The sequence below is a fragment of the Dromiciops gliroides genome, chromosome 3 (assembly GCF_019393635.1).
Source record: "Dromiciops gliroides isolate mDroGli1 chromosome 3, mDroGli1.pri, whole genome shotgun sequence".
In the NCBI taxonomy this organism is placed as follows: Eukaryota; Metazoa; Chordata; class Mammalia; order Microbiotheria; family Microbiotheriidae; genus Dromiciops; species Dromiciops gliroides.
Genome location: NC_057863.1, coordinates 54,193,639 through 54,213,527, shown reverse-complemented (window position 1 = coordinate 54,213,527; position 19,889 = coordinate 54,193,639). Strand labels below are relative to the sequence as shown.

General features: G+C 36.0%; 1 protein-coding gene across 1 annotated transcript in view; it reads right to left on the bottom strand.

Annotated features, from left to right (window-relative positions):
• SLC9A9 (solute carrier family 9 member A9) overlaps positions 1–19,889 on the bottom strand; it is a 733,387-nt gene that overhangs the window by 136,012 nt on the left and 577,486 nt on the right. Inside the window, 2 exon segments of the mRNA XM_043990722.1 lie at positions 11,496–11,554; positions 11,556–11,576. Coding sequence (XP_043846657.1) covers positions 11,496–11,554; positions 11,556–11,576 — 80 coding nt within the window.

Genomic DNA, 19,889 nt, shown 5'->3' with positions numbered 1-19,889 from the left:
AAATTTTACTAGAAGCGGACTACTATCATAGATGGAACTGTTGCCCGCAATTGGCCAGATTTATTATTGCTGCTCCACAAAACCTTAAGAATATAATTTGTAATAGTTGCTGCTATGCCAAATGCTCAAAAATTTCAAGCTACATAGAATAATGATAATAAAACCAGTTAGCTTTCATATTACATGTTAAGTTTAACAAGGCTCTTTACAAATACTATCACATTTGAGCCTCACAGCAGTCTTGGGAGGTTAGTTTTTCAAACTGAGGCAGACAGAAGTTAAGTGACTTGTTCAGGGTCACACAAACTAGTGGGTATTTACTCAGGCTTTCATTACTCCTGGTCCAGCACTCCATCCACTTCATCATCTAGTTGGCAATAATGAAAATTTTCAAAGTATAAAGACTTCATGGCGGGGGAGGTCTCAAAATAATGTGGGAATAGAATGAGGTACACATTATCCAAGTTTTCCTGTCTGCCACTAGAGTTTACAAAAATGCTTTCAATGAACCTGAAGAAAATGAGTCTACAGAAAATAAACTAACATTTCAATACTTTTATTCAGCTACAGAAGTTATTTTATTCATTTGTACAAGTCAGAAGAACATTAAACAGTCAGTCAGGTGGCGCAATGGATAGAGCATTGAGCCTAGAGTTAAGAAGACCTGAACTAAAATTTTACTTTAGTTAATGTGGTAAAAATTATCTGTGGTAAAGATTAATATTCCCACTTTTAGCTAACTCATCTGGGAGGGGCCACACCAGATCCTCCCCGAGGTTATATATGCTACTGAGCTCAGAAAGGCAGCTTTTGAAGAACCTCCCCTTTTGGGGGAGGAGAGATTGAATACTCACTGAAGGGAGGCAGGCTGCTTCCGGAATGCTAGGTGTCTTCCGGAACTCGGCCCTTTTCCTTCTTGGCCGTTTCACTGGTGGTGTCTGTTTGTGCTCTGTCTCGGGTGACTGCTATTCTGCCAAGCAACTCCAGACTGTCCTGGGGGTTGGTGAGTTAATTATGGAAAACCCTAAATTCCTTTGAACTAGCTTAATTGGGAACAGTCTGGGCAGTGAATAGGTTGAGCTTAGAGTTAAGAATATCTATCTGGGGTCAGCTAGGTGGCACAGAGGATAGAGCACCGGCACTGGAGTCAGTAGGACCTGAGTTCAAATCCGGCCTCAGACACTTAACACTTACTAGCTGTGTGACCCTAGGCAAGTCACTTAACCCCAATTGCCTTACCAAAAAAAAAAAAAGAGATCCATCTGTATTTCTATTTTCCTATTTCCTTATCTTTGATTTTTATTAGTTCCACCTTTGTTGTTTAATTAATTCCCAAGTAATAAAATCTGATCCTTTTGTGAACTAAAGCTTAGAGGCTCCTTTCTTAATGGCTTGGGAGAAATATCTAAAAAGGGCAGTTCAGAGGGGAAGGTTAAACCTAAAACTTCCCTCATATTTCCGGGACCCCAATATTAAGGCGAGTCACCCAAACAATGCTCCATATATCAAATTTTGGCCCTCACACCACTTACTAGATGTGTGACTCTGGGCAAGCTCACTTTAGCTCTGCCTCAGTTTTCCTCAGCTTTAAAATGAGGATAATAATAGCACTTACTTTCAGGATTGTTGTGAAAATTAAATAATATTACAAAGTACTTAGCACAATTCCTGGCATATAGTAGGTGCTTAATTTATGCCAATTCTATTTTATTATTCCATTCCATAAATATAAAAGAATGGCATAATATAATATAAAAGAATAAGAGACAGATAGGGATTTGTCCCAGGATGATTTCTATTGGAACCCCACTGATATAGGTGAGAATGAGACGACGACAACAATGACACTAATGATGATCTTTTACAGTGGAATTTTAATGTGTAGGTCATTTAGTCTCATCTTGTCATTTTAGAATTCAGGAAACTGAGGTCTGGTGGTCTTAGATGATTTGCTCATATAACACTATTCATTAGAAATTATTTTAGAATTCTGGTTTCTCCATTCCCAGTTCAGGGCCTTTCCCACTACATAATGGAAACTGTAGGTTTTTGGAACCTAGAACAATGAATGTTTGTTCAAGGAATATATTGAGTAACTAAATGTTGGGGGGAGGGTGAGGCCTCTATTGACTATTATGGCTGAGGATTAAGGGGGCAGAAAAACAAATTTAGTGCTAAAATTCTAAAGTAAATAGAGTTGGATAAATTTATGAAGGCAGAACCCATTAATTGAGCAATAACAAGTTTTATGATCCTCATTTACATACAATGCTATTGCCTCTGCATTAATTAAAATGAGAATGGCTATAAGGAGAGGAGTCACTTTGGCTCCATATTCACCTGGGTGCTCTACTTCTGACTACCTGGCATCAACTTCTGTTATCTTTCTCTTTCTCTGCTCAAGGCTGGAAGGCATCTGTTCTTAGGAGAAGATTATCCTTAAACTTTTCTGGAAAGACACTTAAAGAAAATGGTAATTTTTTGAGGAAGGAAGGGAACATGCATTTATTAAGCACCTACTATGTGCCAGGCACTGGGACAAGCACTTTACAAATATTCTCTCATTTCAGAGTCTGTGGGAAGACAAATATATTAATGCAGTTAGAGTTGTGAATTGATTAAAGCATTCTAGAAAACAATTTATAACTATACTTGAAAAGTTATTAAGTTGTTTACACCTTTCCATCCATCACTATCACTACTATGTTCAAGAAAAGTCAGAGAAGGAAATGCATATGTAAAACAATGTTTATAACAATGCTTTTTTTGGTAGTAAACAGAAAACTGAAAGTGAAATGGATCTGCATCAAACAAGAAACAGCCAAATACACTGTGATGTTCTTGTTTTTGTTCCATTGTTTCAATCATATCTGACTCTTTGTGACCCTATTTAGAATTTTCTTGGCAAAGATACTGGAGTGGTTTGCCATTTCCTTCTCCAGCTCATTTTACAGATAAGGAAACTGAGACAAATGGAGTAAGTAAGTGATTTCCCCAGAGTCACACAATTAGTAACTGCCTGAGGCCATATTGGAACTCAGATCTTCCTGACTTCAGGTCCGGCACTCTATCCACTGTACTACCTATCTGCCCATGGATGTAATAGATTAATATTGAACTAACAGAAATTATAGATATGAAGAATTCAGAGAAACTTGGGAACACTAATATGAACTGTTATAAAGTATAGCAAAGAGAACTAAGAAAACAATTTACACACCAACCATGATAATATAAAGGAAATGAACATTAAAAGACATAAGACTTCTTAACAATGCAATGATCAACCTTGACTTCAGAGAACTAGAGGTGACGGGGAAACAGGTCCCCTCTAGCTATCTCCACCAATCATGGGAAGACTGGAATGAGACATGAGTTGTAAGACATGGGCGGTGTCTTGGTTTATTTTCCTTAAACTACAATTCTTTTTTCACAAGGGAAGGTTGGGGGATGGGGGAGTGCCATTGGGAAGTGAAAACGTTGTTTAAACAAAACTCCAATAAAATATTTGTATAAAAATGCCACAAGAGCTTAACCTTTCTTACTTCTTTAAAACAGATAATGGTATGGTATACAGAAAGAGAATACCCTTCTGACATGGAAAGTACCACCATTCCCCAATAGTTTCTTCCTTAAATCCCCTTTGACAAATATCAACATTTAAAATGTTCTACCTCATTTACTAAACATTTTCTTTCCTTATCAGAATACTTCACCATTTTCCCATTTTTCCCTTGATAGTATGCCTTAACTCCACATTCCTTCTCCAATAGTATTATTTTATAGACTGAAGTATTCCATAGAAAGTAAATGCTGGAGACACCAGTCTACTCCAGTGGGCACAAAACTTTTTGAGTCTGTAAAACATTTCTATGCATAAAAATAATGTATCACAGCCTATCGCTTCTCCCCACACTTCACTGGCACAGTAAAAAAAATAAAGACAAGCTCCTAAAGATACCATCAGAACAAATAGCAAAACTGAAACTAATCTTTCTGGCCTCAGTTTCTCATCTGTAAAATGAAGGCATAGACTCAGTGACCTCTGAGGTCACTTCTAGCTCTGAATTTTATGAGCCTATAATCTTATGCAACAACTATTGATGAGAAGCCAATGAAAGTTCTCATGAGCAGAAAATTAACTTGTTGCCGGAAGAATAGATTGTCCCATATTACAAATGTGAATGATAATAACTCACACTGATATAGCACTTTGGGGGTTTACAAAGTGCTTTTTTCAGAATGCTGTTTGGAGTAAATGTGATTATTATTATCTCTATTTTATAGATATGGAAACCAAGGCTCAGAGAGTCTAAAACCCAAGTCACAAATCTCATTGTCAGAGCTCAGATCTGAACCCTTCAAAAGTAATTGCATTGGACATGAATGTTTCCTTGAGATTTAGGACTATTAGTACTTTTCTCTCTCCTTTTTTTTGGGGGGGGGTAATGGCTTTCCTTTCACTGGAAGTCTTTAAGCATAGGTAAGATGACCCCTTGTATATGATGTAAGATGATTCTTATTCAGATATAGGTTGAACTAGCTGAGATCCCTTCTAACTCTAAGAGTTGGTGATTCAGACCAAATCACGAGTAGTAGCATCATTTACATTTAGCCCCCAAGGGGAAAAATTAGAATGGACCCTGTTGCTCAGTGTTAATTTTACAATTTACACTGATCTCCAGTAGGGACAGGTGACACATCAAGGTTGGTGTTGTTTGTCCTTCACTTTTGAAGAGGACCATAACATCAGGATGAAGTCATGATTTGCACTGAATCGGATTTAAGTGAGGGAGGGCTATGCAAGGTCACCAACCTCACTCTCTCCTCCAGAGCCATCTGGATCCAGTGGAGAGTTATATATCAGGATGACTGGAGATGGCCCTGGATTTTTTTAAAAAAGGCAGTTATGGTTAAGTGACTTGCCCACACACAGCTACTAAGTGTCTGAGTTCAGATTTGAACTCAGGTCCTCCCAAATTCAGGGCCAGCACTCTATCCACTGCATCACCTAGCTGCCCTGACATAGCAAGGTAAAAGGTTCATGAATACTCATTTTTGTGGGACTTTTTAGAGTTCATGATGCTCCTTAACAGTGATACCTATAAGCTTTGCCTGATACCTTCCCTCCATTCCACCATCACCCTCAACCCCACCCCTACCCCATCACCATCAAAGTGATCTCCCCCTCCTGAAATTTCTTCTAACATTTTGTCCAGATGAGTCCTCTGTACTAATTTCATTCTCACTTGCATCTTTGTGTAGATTTATTCCCTCTTCTCCATTAAAATATAAGCTCCTTAGGCTTAATTCCATTTATAAAGATAAGCCACAAGCACCTTACACAGTATCATGCACATAGTAGGCATGGATAAATGTTTGCTAAATTTGAATATTTGTTGCTATCACCTTTGTAACTTTATAGATGAAATGAGATAATAAATGCAAATACTTTGCAAACTTTGAGGCACAATATAAACATAGCTATTAATATTTAGAGGCAAGTACCATTTTTTTGTAATTAGTATTTATCTCAATTTCTTTCTTTCATCATGTTTTCCTTGTTAAAATAGAGGGAGTGTTTGGCATAAAAGGAAACATTATTAGAGGATACATTGTAAGAAAAATGTGTCTAAAATCACAATCATGAATGTGAATGGCATTGATTCACCCTTAAATAGAGAAAGGAGAGAAATGACTTGGAAAGCATAAGTTAACAATATGTTGTTCACAAGAAACACCCTTGAAACATAATTAGTCACACAGAATTAAGATGAAGGGCTAAAATAGGATCTATTATGCTTCATGTAAATACCAAACAATGGGGACTGCAATTATTATCTTAGACAAGGTAATGGTAAAACCAGATATGCTAAAAAGAGATAAGCAAGAAAATGAAATTATATTTCAAGGCCCTGTAGGTGATAAAATAATATTTATGTATCTCTATCTCTATATCCATAATATGTCATTCATTGGATAGATACATATTTATTATTTATTTCTTATTTTCTTATTTATCTTTTGGTTAAATTTATCTTAATCTAAAAGGGTCACATTAAGGTCCACAACAATTGTTGGTTGTGTTATCTAAATATAAGTACTAGTAGTAAACTAATCTCAATATGGGGAAACTTAGATAATACAACCAACAATTGTTGTGGACCTTAATGTGACGCTTTTAGATTAAGATAAATTTAACTAAAAGATAAATAAGAAAATAAATAAAGGATTGGAGAGGCAATGTGGTATAGTAGATAGAGGGCCAGCTTTGGGGTCAGGAAGAATTGGATTCAAATCTTGCTTCTGATACATAGCACCTATGTGAATCTGAGAATTGCTTAACCTTTCAGTACCCCAGGCAATTTTATAAATCTGTGTTATAGAATTGCCCATGAATTAAGAGAGGGAGCTTTCACATTGGGATTTCTTATGAAATCATATGCCTACACTCCTGTATACCTTATTCCCCATTATGTATGATAATGATGATATTCTTTATAACTTTAAAATTATTAAATAAATACAGATATATTAGAAGCATCAAATAAAACTCTTGTGGCTCTATGAAATTTATTCCAAATAGAGTGATGGAAAGATAAATGTATGTTTCCATCCATGATTTGACATTTATTTGATCTTTGTGGTTTGTTCACTTGCCAATCCATTGTTAATCTGCAACTTTCTTTACCTATACAAATTGGTTGCAGAAAGATAAATGATATATCTCTTTGTTGACTTCTGAATGATTCAGTGAGTTATTTGGGGAATTAATTTAGACTTTACCTTTTGGAAAAGGTCATTCTTATCTTGTGTTACTAATATATACAAATGTTTAAATAAGAGAAATAATTTGGAGTGATTGAAAGGGAGAAAATCTTTTGGGAGTCTAGCAGGCTGATAACTTGTTTATGAATAATGTGGCCTGATTTCCAGTTCTGGCAAGGATGCTCTGTCATCCTAACCAAACCACTTCATTCTGTCTCACTTTTACAAGCTGAAAAATGGGGACGTGTAGTCTTGCTCCTATTTTTCTCTGAGAAAATGAGGATAATGAGAAAGATTTAGTACTTTGAAAAAGAAACTATGTAAGTTCATGATATAATTGTGATAGATTGATGTAATGATGATTTTGTGAAACTAAAGAGAAATGGATATCTCTTTAAAAAGAACATAAAGTTTAATGCTTTAAAAGACATAATTATCTATGGCAAGATCCAATTTTAAGTGTCTGACCGGAGGTAGTTTTTTCCCCCTGGGGGCTGGGTGGGTATGAGGCAGTACCTGAGAATCCCTAAATTCCTTCAAGGCTTAGCTAATGTACCACCTCCTAGGGAAAACCTTTTTGATTTTCTTAGTTAGCATTGCCTTTTCTCCTTAAAATGTCATATGTACATATATGTGTACACACACACACATACATATATACATATATATTTGTATTTTTTATCTGTCCCCACTAGAGTTTATTTCAATTCAATAAATATTCATTAAAAATTTACTGTGAGCCAGACATTATGCTAGATGCTAGGGATATTAATATTAAAATGAAATAGTTTCTGATCTCAAAAATTACTAGAGCTTACTAGTATATAAACTTCCTAAGAAAAGAGATTGATTTATGTTTTGTCTTCATGTCCCTAGTGCCTAGCACAGTGCCAATAAATGCTTAATAAATTATTGTTGGGTTGGTATAATTCATAGCATACAAGAATTATAGTTTAATAAAATATAAATAAATCCACAAACTTATTAACGAAGGACCACAATATACTATAGAAGGGCAGAAGAACAAGGAGATGGTCCAACTGGGCCATTTGTCTTTGAAAGAATGAAGGCATCTTTAACAGCACACAGCAGTGAGTCACTTTGTGGCTACAAAGAGAGCCCACAGGACAGAAAACTGGTTGGATAGTTATTCTCCAGACATACATTTTAAGCATATGATGCAAAAACCATATTTAAATGAAGCTACATCTGCACAAAAGTGGCAGTGCTGCAATTTCTGGAAATGACTGGACTGGAGGAAAAAATACCCCCAGATTGGAAGGAGAGATGTTACTATGTAGGATGTAAATCTGCTTTAATTTTGTGAGTCTGTCAAAAGTCATGTGCAAATTAAATCTTTTGGGAAAGGTAAGACAAAATCAATGAAGTCATATGAATTTAGCATTACTGCTTGGAATCTGAAATTTACACCTCTTCCTGACCCGTGGCAAATGGCTTCATTTCTCTCTTGCTGTGATAAAACTAATATCTACTACTGTTTCCCATAGCATATTAGACCTATCCTTTCTTCCTTTCTTCCTGCAACAGCAGTTACTTTTCCCTAAAAGGAGACAAAGCATCCTGGAAATCCTTTCTCCTTGAAACAGTTTCCTGGTCATCCATGGGCATAAAAAGTCTGCAGTCAGAGCCTCTCCAACTTGGTGGGTTTCTGAAGATCACATGAGTCATAATGTTCTTGACTATTTCTTGCCCTGATGACCAGAAACATTTCCATATGGAAAAAAAGAAGCTAAGTGCCACTATTTTCTTGTTGCATATCTTTGTCATGTTAGAGTAAAATCCACCTTCCTTTTGTTAACTTTTTCAATGAATTGCAGGTGCCTCATTTCCTCTCAACATGAAATCTGAACTAAGATAGTACTAATGTTCAAACTACCTGTAACAGCTGCCATTTCTTTCTGAAAAAATGTGGGAATGAGTTTCCCATGTGATATCCATATCAGCAGAAAATGAGGTGTATTCATCCCTTTAAGAAAAGATGCTTTAGGGCTAACATTGCCATTAGTGATGGACATAAGTAATAAATATTCCTTTAGATTAATTTTTGATTATTTGGGGTCTGTAGCACCATACCATGCCTCTTTTCCAAGTGCACAGTGCACTTCATAGCAATATCCAAGTTAGCAAGGTATTTTTTTTGTTTATAGCCATCATTTCATTTCTACTTTGCTGTCATCTTAAGAATAGTGACAGTGGATAGACAGCAATTGAGGTTTAGGAATTATTTTATATACATACCTCATCTGATCCTCACCTTGAAGAGTAGGTCCTTCAGATAATTTTATAGTTATAGTTATATAGTTTATGGTTATAGTTTTATAGTTAAGAAATTACTCCGGGAGTTTAAGTGACTTCCCCAAAGTCACACAAACTAATAACTGTCAGAGACAGGAGTAGAACTCAAGTCTTACCTGACATTAAATTCAACATTGTTTATAACATACCAGGCTTTATATGACTTCCCAATCAAATACATTTAATTTGGAGCAAATTTACTTCCAGATGCTTTCCTACAAGCCTAGGGCACAAATCCTTGGTAAGGATGAAATTCAGTTAAATTGGCAATATTCTATGAAATCACCAACCCTCAGAGAATGTAGGACAAATAATAGGGCTGAATGAAATTCCATCCAAGAGTTGAGGGCCACAGAAAACTTAGCTGTTTCTAAAAGTCTCCTGTCCTCCCAGCCATCAGAGCTGTGACATTCAGATCATCCTTTACTTTTTTTTCTCCATTGCTCTCAATCCAATACCCAATAAAGTATGAAATCTTGTCCACACCACCTCTCACATCTGTGTCTCTCAACTCACAAAGCCAACACCCCTTCCAGATCTTTAACACCTCTTTTCTGCACTCTCATTACAACCTTTAAATTGATCTCTCTGCTTTTAAGCTTCCCCCAGGCCATCCCCCCCAAAATGTTTTTCTACATAGCTGCCAAAACATTCTTTCTAAGACAAAGGTCTGACCAACACTTCCCTGCTGAAAAACCATCAATGGCTCCCCATTGACACTCTAAATGAAAGAAAGAAAGAAAGAAAGAAAGAAAGAAAGAAAGAGTAAAAAACAAATTAATAAATAGAAACTCCTTATCTTGATATTTAAGAGCCTTGAGTTCGCTTTAAGAATTCTATGTTTCAGCCAAACTGGAATGTTCTCCAAACCTGACATTTCATCTCTGACCTTGGTTTATTTGTATGACGTGTTCCTCATGACCGAAACTTACCTCCCGCACCCATTTCTGCCACCTAGAAGCTTTATTTTTCTTCAATATTCAGCTACGGTGCCTCTTTATCCATGAAGCACTCCCCTCTTCCCTAGTTGTGAGAATATCTATCTATCTATCTAAACATACATATATATCTAAACACATATCAGAACATAAGTATTTATAAAATAGATATTACAAAAATCTATACAAAGTAGGCACTTTAATGTAGAAAAAATTGACTATAGTTAACAGAGAACTTCAAGAACAGGATTGTAATCAAGGAAAAAAAAAACTTACGTGCTCTCAATTTTCAGTAAGTCCATTTGGTAATTCTTGGAATGTGTCTTCTCATTTTCATTCTGTCATATTCTTGTTTCTTTCAAACTTTTTCTTTGGTTTCTCTCCACCTTTCCCTTCCTTGGTTTATAAATTTGTATCTATTATGTCAATTTCTCTCATTTGTCTTCTTTTCCACCCAACTGTTTTCTTCCTCTATTTCACTTACTTCTTGTACCCTTTACATTCTCCATTCTCTTTACCTATTCTTTGAATGTCCCATTTGCTGTTCTTGGTCATTTTCCCCCTTTTACTGAGTTATATTATATTTAATTATTGGTTATGCCTTAAAACATGCCATGGCAGACTTTTTTATCCACTGACCCCTGGCATTCATTTTTTTTAAAACTCATTTCATTCATTCCTGCTGTAATTTTTTTAAACAATGCTTGAAAATGGAAAGCTTTCTGAAACTTACAAAATGGTAAAACATTTTAGCCCTAACATCTTAGTTCTTCAAATTATATGAAAAGATGCATGTTCATTGCCAGAATAAAGAAAAATCACACTTAAAAGAAAAAGGCTTTTGAGTGACTGGCAATCATCACCAATTTCTGTATGAAAACAAGATCACTGTCTTGATCTAGTATTTAATGAATTCTACAAGTTCTTGGTCCTCTTTTTCTTTCTTTCTTTTTCTCCACACCACAAAACAAGAGCACACAACTTAGACTTCTTGATAAGGGAGAGGGTTGTCTTGGGTGAATACATAATTCCCTAATGTTATACTGATTAAGTATACAAATTAAGTAGGTGCTGTTTAGAAACACATCAAAGACCAAGTTCCTTCACAAAGGTGAAAACAACCCAATCCCCATTGATCAATTCTTCAGGTCTATCCTATTTTATTCTCTGGCATCAGAAAAGATTAAGGTGCCTAAAATATACCAGCTCAGCTTTGACTGAGGTTCTAGAGATCCTATGAATGATTTTGCCTCAATCTCTGGTTCATTTAGTAACAGCTGTAGCTTTTTCTTCACTAAGTCAATACTTTCTTAAAACTAGTTTTCCTTCTTTCTTCAGATAACCATGACTTTGATTTAATTTTGCTTTCTTGTGTTGCTTAAGATAAAAAATAGGTGCATGCTTGAGTGAGTAACATGCCCAGTTGCCATATGTCACATAGATCTTTGTGAGATTACAATAATCAAAGGATACTTGTGGTCAAAACCATACCAGATTCGGAAAAGCCAGGCACTTTCTGCCTTTGTAGGGTTTCCTGTCCAAATGATCACCTCCCTGAAGGGGAAATGGAAAAAAAAGAAATTAGACAACTGGTACATGACATTTCAATGTAAAATTACATAGCAAACCCAATTACCTTTCATTGCAATGCATTACTTTCTACTTCATTCAACAAGCATTTTATTAAATGCCAATTATATTCAACATGCTGTGCTAGGTGCTGAGTCAAAATGAAAAATAGCTCCTACTCTCAAAGAGTTTCCATTCTTCAGTGGGAAAATGACATAAAACTGACCATACTCTTAGATGCAGAATTCCCACTATTGGAAATAATTTAAGGATCTGGAATGTGACCTGTATGGGTACTTGGCCAAAGAAGACTGAAAACTCCTTAGGATGTAGTTAATATTTGTTAAGAGTTCTTGGGACCAGGGCAGCTAGGTGGCACAGTGGATAAGGCACTAGCCCTGGAATCAGGAGGACCTGAGTTCAAATTCAGCCTCAGACACTTAACACTTACTAGCTGTGTGATCCTGGGCAAGTCACTTAACCCTCATTGCCCCGGGGGAAAAAAGAGTTCTTGGGACCCAGCTAAGAGAAGTCTGAGAGTCATTCCCTTATTATCCTTTATGGTCCTTTCTTGGTGGATGGGCAGAACCTTCAGAAGACAAAGCAAAATCTTTCTCTTTTCCTCTTCTTTTCTTCTTTTCTCCTTTCTCTTAAATCTTTCCTTTCCTTTCCTTTCCTTTCCTTTCCTTTCCTTTCCTTTCCTTTCCTTTCCTTTCCTTTCCTTTCCTTTCCTTTCCTTTCCTTTCCTTTCCTTTCCTTTCCTTTCCTTTCCTTTCCTTTCCTTTCCTTTCCTTTCCTTTCCTTTCCTTTCCTTTCCTTTCCTTTCCTTTCCTTTCCTTTCCTTTCCTTTCCTTTCCTTTCCTTTCCTTTCCTTTCCTTTCCTTTCCTTTCCTTTCCTTTCCTTCCTGTAGTAGATAGAGAGTTAGAAAGCTGACCTCAAACCAGGAAGACCTGAGTAAAGTCTTTCTTTTGACACATTAGCTATGTGACCTTGGGCTAGTACACTCAGTGCCCCCCCAGGGAACTCTCTAAGACAAGAATTCTTAACTTTTTTTTGAGTAATGGATCCCTTTAGCAGTCAGGTAAAGACTGGGCCCTTCTCAGAACAATGTTTTTAAATGCATAAAATAAAAATATGATTACCAAGGAAACCAATTATATTGAAATAATTATCAAAATGTATTAAAAAAAGAAAAAGGTCATGAACCCCAAATTAAGAATTCCTGCTCTAAGACCATAATTTGCAGATCAAGTGCCAATATGCATTGATGGAAAATTTTCTCACTAAGAGTTCCCTGTGCCAATGAAATGAAAGATTTAATTCAAAAGTATGTCTGTGTGTTCATGTATAGATATGTAAGTGCATATATGTGTGCATTTGTGTCTAAGTGTGTGTATACATGTGTATACATGTGCATATGTGTATCTCTGTTTTATTAGTGTTGCTATCCCACAGAAGTAATATTTTCATCTGTTCATGTGTGAACAGGTTGTCATGTGAATTAGATCATAGACCCTACTATGTGGGGAGCACCCTTGTGGAATGATTCAGCATTTACATTTATCAATGACCCCACTTTTATTAAGCATCCAAGTAATATTATTTTCTAACATCAAGAAAAATTATATTCTGTTAAATTTCTGTGGCAGGATTATTTTACTTTATTTCTGCCAAATGAGATGGCATTAGTTTATTGCTTACACAAAAGGTCATCCCTAAAGGAGTGATACAATTCCAGTTTCCTTTCCTTTTCTTTGTAAGAGAAGGATGACACTGAAGAAGACCATGGGCAATTTTTGCTATCTTCCCTTCCAAGTTCTGAATTATATATTAGCAAGTCTTTTGTGATAAGTTGAGGTCATTCACCTCCTTCCCCTTCAGTTCTCAAGATGACTAGGGAAAGAAGTAATAAAGAAGAATGGGATAAAAAGAGAAAGAATATGATTGATGTGTATGTGAAAGAGGCATATAGAAAGGTAAGATAAAGGAGTAGAAAATATAATGAGCTTTAGAAGCAGCTGGCAATAAGCATTCTGGTGTGGAAAGATGAAGGCTACTCAGTGACTTAAAATGCCTTTTCTGTCTCCTATATGATATTATATATATACATACATATGTAATGAGAAGATATTTCTAAGAGCCAATCAGATCATAATTATCATCATGATTAAATACATCCAAAACTTAATGTGTCATTGTTTGCCTTACTGGGATCCATATTTTGCATTGTTAAGTGGGATCATTATTTTTCACTCTAATAATAGTCATATGAATACTCTTTTGTTTATGTGATGACACATATAAGACAAATGGCAATATATGCATGCAGTATCAGAATCTGTCCTCAGATCATCTCAACTTAATTTGCTTTTCTAGATAACTCTTTGTCAAATCATTTTATTGCTCATTAATGATTGTGAACTGAATCCAAAATGATGTATGTCATCAAAAATGGATGTGTGATAATGCAGCTGGACTGTGACTGTAGATACCAGGTCCCCATTCCTACAAAATGTAATGGGAAGGCAAAATATGGTCTGTTGTCATTTATCTTTTGTCTAAGAGCCAGTAGAGGATCATAATTGAAATGAAAACAAAACTCTCAGCTTTTCTCTTTTGTTGCTGAACATTTTCAAATGTTCCAACTATTTCTAGCTTTGCTTTCATGTCATTTTGCTTGAGCTTGAATAGTACACCTTGTTATTCAAGGGTCCAAATTCATCACTACTCATTATAAAGAAGGCAGGATGTCTAGTTCAATTTCTCTCTCTTGCAGCACCTCTGCTTGACTGTTCCCACCTGGGGTAGGTGATAGATTTACAGAAACTTCCTTCTTCCTAGTTAGTGTGTAGCCTTTGCAAGTCCTCTCTATATCACCACCTCTGAAGCAGCCACATGTTGCTAGAATTTTGCTGTAATAGTAAAAATGTCACAGCTGGACCCACACAAATGGAAAAAAGGTTCATATCTGATGGGTGTTTCCCCCGGTTTCATAGAGACAACCAGAATTTAGAAGGCTTATTTTTTTCCAAATAGGGATTTTTTTAAATTAGAATAAAAATCTCATCTGGATCCACATAAATTTGATAGGTTTATATCTGATGAATGTTTTCCCCTGTTTTTAGGAAAACTAGAACTTAGAAGGATTTTTCTTGAACAGGGATTTGTGGTGATCTGGGTTTGTCTTGGCTTCGCCATTAGACTATTTATTATATGACCTTGGACAAGTTCCTTAGCCTTCCTGGGTCTCAGTTTCCTCATCTAAAAAAAATGAGGGACTTGGATCAGATGACGTTAAAGGTATTTTCAAGCTCCAGTATCCTAATTCCATTTCAATTAGTCACTTGCTTCTGTTAATACTTCCAATTCAGCAACTAGCCATGACTCCTTTCATGCAAATGCAAATTTGGGAATTAGGAGGTAGGAAACTAAGAGCAAGGGTGATCTTATGAAACCCCTCTCTTTCCTTAAACATACTCTTGTGGCTCAGCTATTGCTCAAAGCTTCTATGTTGACATATTTGTTGGCTTAATTCATGTGGATGTCACCCCACAGATGATCACATTTAGATCCGAGCTATTTCTTAGTTCTTGGTCACCTCCCACAATTCCAGTTGTGAATATCTGTTTTCTACCTTTATTATTTCTCAGTGATGTCTGCTTGTCCCAAAAAGTATTTCTGTGAGTCTGTGTATTGTTTATTATGTGCTGTGAGACTATCAGTCTTCTTCCTCCTTTTTGGTGGGAAAGTGGTCTTCCTTCTGTATCAGCTTCAGGGTGTGTTTTGTAAATATCTAATAAGTTTCTGTTAGGATATTTTACAAATATACTACAACCCTTCTTAGAGTTCCAAAAGTGTACAGTAATACTTTCATTCTATAGTGTTTTTCTTCTCATTAAGATTGCTGCTGCTGGGGCAGCTAGGTGGCACAGTAGATAAAGCACTGGCCCTGGATTCACGAGGACCTGAGTTCAAATCTGGTCTCAGGCACTTGACACTTACTAGCTGTGTGACCCTGGGCAAGTCACTTAACCCTCATTGTCCTACCAAAAACAAAAATGATTGCTGCGGCTAATGTGTATATTTTTGTTTGGGTTTTGCTTTCTTAACTCCTCATCACTTAACCAAAGCCTTCCTGTATTTCTCAGTACTCTTTGTATTTCTTCTCCTTATTTCTTATATATAATATTATTAATAATATCTAATAATACATTATTTATTATTTCTTAAGGTACAATCATAGTGTTGTAGCATTATAGATCTAGAACTGAAATGGACATCAAGAATCATCTTGTTGAACCATCTCATTTTATGGATGAGGAAACTGAGGACCAAGAGAGTTGTGATTTGCAAAGGTTGCATAGGTAGTTAGCATTAGAGGTGGATTTTAATTGTAATCTTCTGACTTCAACATCAGTGTTCTCTTTAAATTTTAGAACATTTCTAAATATTCTATTACATTTATATACCACACCGTATAGTTATATATCCACATATACATATATATGTGTATGTATATTATATATATACACACAGTGGGGATACAAACATTGGGTATCTATATGTACATATATATAGACACATTTATACATATACACATATTGTATAGAGATATACACATATATTTATACACAATATAACCCATGTCATTTAGCAAACAGTAACTTCCCTTTTTTGCTATTATTAAAAATGTTACTAGAAATATTTTTGCATAGAAAGGATTTTCCACATTCATGTTAATAGCATCATTATGATTTAGTCATTTAAAAATTTTTAAATTTTATTTTACTTTTATTTTAATTTATGGAATAAAACAAGCATTCCTATAACAGTATAATAAAAAAGATGATTGCATATGAAACTGCAACTATGTTATATATAACTTGCTATTCCTTTAAGACAGATAATAAAGTTATTATGTACATTTTTTTCTTTTTTCTTTTCCTACCCCTGCCCTAGAGATGGCTACCATTAGACAAAAATATGTATATGTGTAATATACACATATGCAGAATAATTCTATACATACTAATATTTACCAGTTCTTTCTCTGGATGCAAATAGCATCTTCCTTCATACTTCCTTTGTAGTTAATCTGCATATTTATTATAGTCAAAATGGTTTATTTGCTGAAAGTTGTTCTTAAAACAATATTGTTACTGTATACAATATCTCTTGGTTCTGTTCATTTCGCTCTGAGACTTTTTATAGCAAAGTATATTTTGCATTGAGAACATTTGTAGTAGAATGTAAGCTTCTGGAAGGAAAGGTCCTTCAGTTTTGGTCTTTGAATTCCTTGCACATAGGACAGGGTGGCCCTGCAGGGAGTAGGCATTGAATAAACAAATGCTCATTGAACTGGGCTAAATTCCAACAATTGTTTAAATATTTGAGGAATGTCCTTAATCAACAATCCATGTAGTAAATGAAAGCAGCAAATATTTCTTGAGTGCCTACTACATGCAAGATAGCTTTAAAAAAAAAATCCAGGACAGTGATCACTAGTCAGAGTTTTAAGAATTTCAGGCTCATCTTTCTTTCATTCTTTTCTTTCCTTTGTTCCTTTCCTTGTTTCCTTCCATATTCTCTTCCTTTACTTTCTCTGCCTACACACAGTAATCACTAAATATATGCTTATTGATTGGTTGATTGACTTCTTGCCTTTTCCCTTTTTCAACAAATATTACTAAGCATACATAATACTCTACTTGGAGCTATGGGGTTTATAATAGAAATAGAAAAGATTAGCTCTACTTTTCCAGGAGCATAGAATCAAGGGATATCAGGCCAATCTTGCAAGGACACTTTTGTCAGCCAGGTGAGAGAAATCGCTTATGTGGTATTTTGGAATATTGCTGACACAGTTAACCATTTCTTCCCCTTTTATCTTTGAGGCTAGTCGTTTTATTAGTTTTGCTCCTTTGCTTCAGAAATAAATTAGATCCCAATTAGTGGGAAACATTTGGAGAACTAACTCCTATCCCCAGGTGGGGCAAATGACATTGCTAATCCAGCATTAGAACTGCTTGGTCCTTTTGCTGTTCCACAATGATGACTTGAGATTATATCCCATATATACACTGGCCTAGCTTGGGATCCATTCATTTATTTCCCCTAAGTTATTGATGACTTAATAACCCAGTTATGAAAGGCCATCAATAAATGAGTGGAAATAAATGAGTTAGCCTATTGTGCGCTCTGTTTGTGCCATGGGGGGTTGATGATAAATGTGCCCAGGGAAAGCAGCCCTTTGTGGTCACTATGAAACAGGGAAGGTATCTGATGGAGACAGCACAGATCTCAGACCTCTGGGAGAGTCCAGATGGTCAGTGGCCAGCAGGAAAACATCAATCTGTTCACATTCCGCTTTTCTGCAGTGGCACTTCCCAACACCCCCCAAGGACAATAGATGTGAGTAGTCATCAGAAGTATTTGGAGAGAGGGATTTTCTTCATTACAGATAATATTCCTTTAGATTTGGGTCACGAGATGCTATGCCTTTATACCAAAAAGAAATCCAAGTATTTCCCTATACAAAATGTTTCTTTTTAGGCAGTTAGATAATGCAGTGGATAAAATAATAATAAAAACAACAACAATAATAATAATAATAAGCTCATTTGATCCTCATAACAACCATGGAGGGTGGATACTACCATCATCCCCATTTTGTAAATGAGGAAACTGAGGCAAACAGGTTTAGATGACTTGCCTAGGGTCATACATTCTAAAGCTAGAGTTGAATTCAGGTCTTCCTGAGTCTAGCATTTTATCCATTGTACCATCTAAGTGCCCCTAGAGCACTGGATCTGGAATCAGGAAGACCTGCATTCAAATTCTGCCTCAGACAGTTTCAGCTGTGGGCAAGTTACTTCAAACTTTGTGTACCTCAGTTTTCTAATCTGAAAAATGGGAATAATAATAGCACCCACCTTATAGGGTGGTTGTGAGGATAAAATGAGATGTTTCTAAGGTGCTTTGGATGGCTTGATTCCTCTCCTGGATCCACTATTAATTCTCCAGACTTTCTCTACCAGGCTACAGAAACCTCCTCATCCTGGAAGCTCACTCCACTTTTGGACTTCTCATACTGGAAGTACACTCTGCGCTGAAGTCCCTTCTTCTGATTCCTCCCATAACCTCCACTTTAAAGAAAGCACCCAGGATAGCCATGCCTTCAGTTCTCTTTAGGCTCTATTCTCCAGTTTCTCTACCACGGTCACTCTAGGGTACTTTCTCTCTCTCTCTCTCTCTCTCCACCCTTTTCAGCTTCTTTGCTGTATTATTTTCTCCCATTAGAAAGTAAACTCCCTTGCAAATGGATCCAACCATTCTGGAGAGCAATTTGGAACTATGCCCAAAGGGCTATAGGGCTGTGTATACCCTTTGATCCAGCAATATAACTGCTGGGTCTGTATCCCAAAGACATCATAAAAAAGGGAAAAGGGCCCACATGTACAAAAATATTTCTAGCAGCTTTGTGGGTGGCAAAGAATTAGAAACTGAAGGGATGCCCATAAACTGGGAATGGCTGAACAAAGTTGTGGTATATGAATGTAATGTAATATTATTGTGTTGTAAGAAGTGATGGCAGGCAGATTTCAAAAAAAACCTCAAAAAAGACTTAAGTGGCCTGATGCTGAGTGAAGTGAGCAGAACCAGGAGAACATTGTGCATGATAACAGCAACATTGTGTGATGATCAGCTGTGATAGACTTAGCTCTTCTTAGGAATATAATGATCTCAGACAATTCCAAAGGACTCATGATGGAATGTGTTCTTCATATCCCAGAAAAAGAACTGTGGAATCTGAATGAAGATTGAACCATACTATTTACTTTTTGTGTTTTTTCTTTTTTGAGGTTTTTTCTCTTTTTTCTGATTCGTCTTTCACAATATGACTAATATGGAAATAAGTTTAATGTGATCATACATATATAAGCATAATCAGGATTGCTTGTTCTCTTGGGAATGGGGAGAGAAGGGAGAGAGGAGAAAGATTTGAACTCAAAAGGCTTTATAAAAAATGAATGTTGAAAACTATCTTTACATGTAACTGGAAAAAATAAAATGGCTATTGAGAGGTAGAATAAATGAATGTAAACTCATTGAGGGGCAAGGACTCTTTCTTTTGGCTTTTATATATATCCCCAGAGCTTAGCACTGTGCCCTAGGAATCCAACGATAAACTTTTATTAAGCACCTGCCATGAGGCATTGTGCTATACTCTGGGGATACAAGAAGAGCCCAAAAATGACAGTCCACTACCCTCAAGGAGCTTACAGTCTAATGGGGAG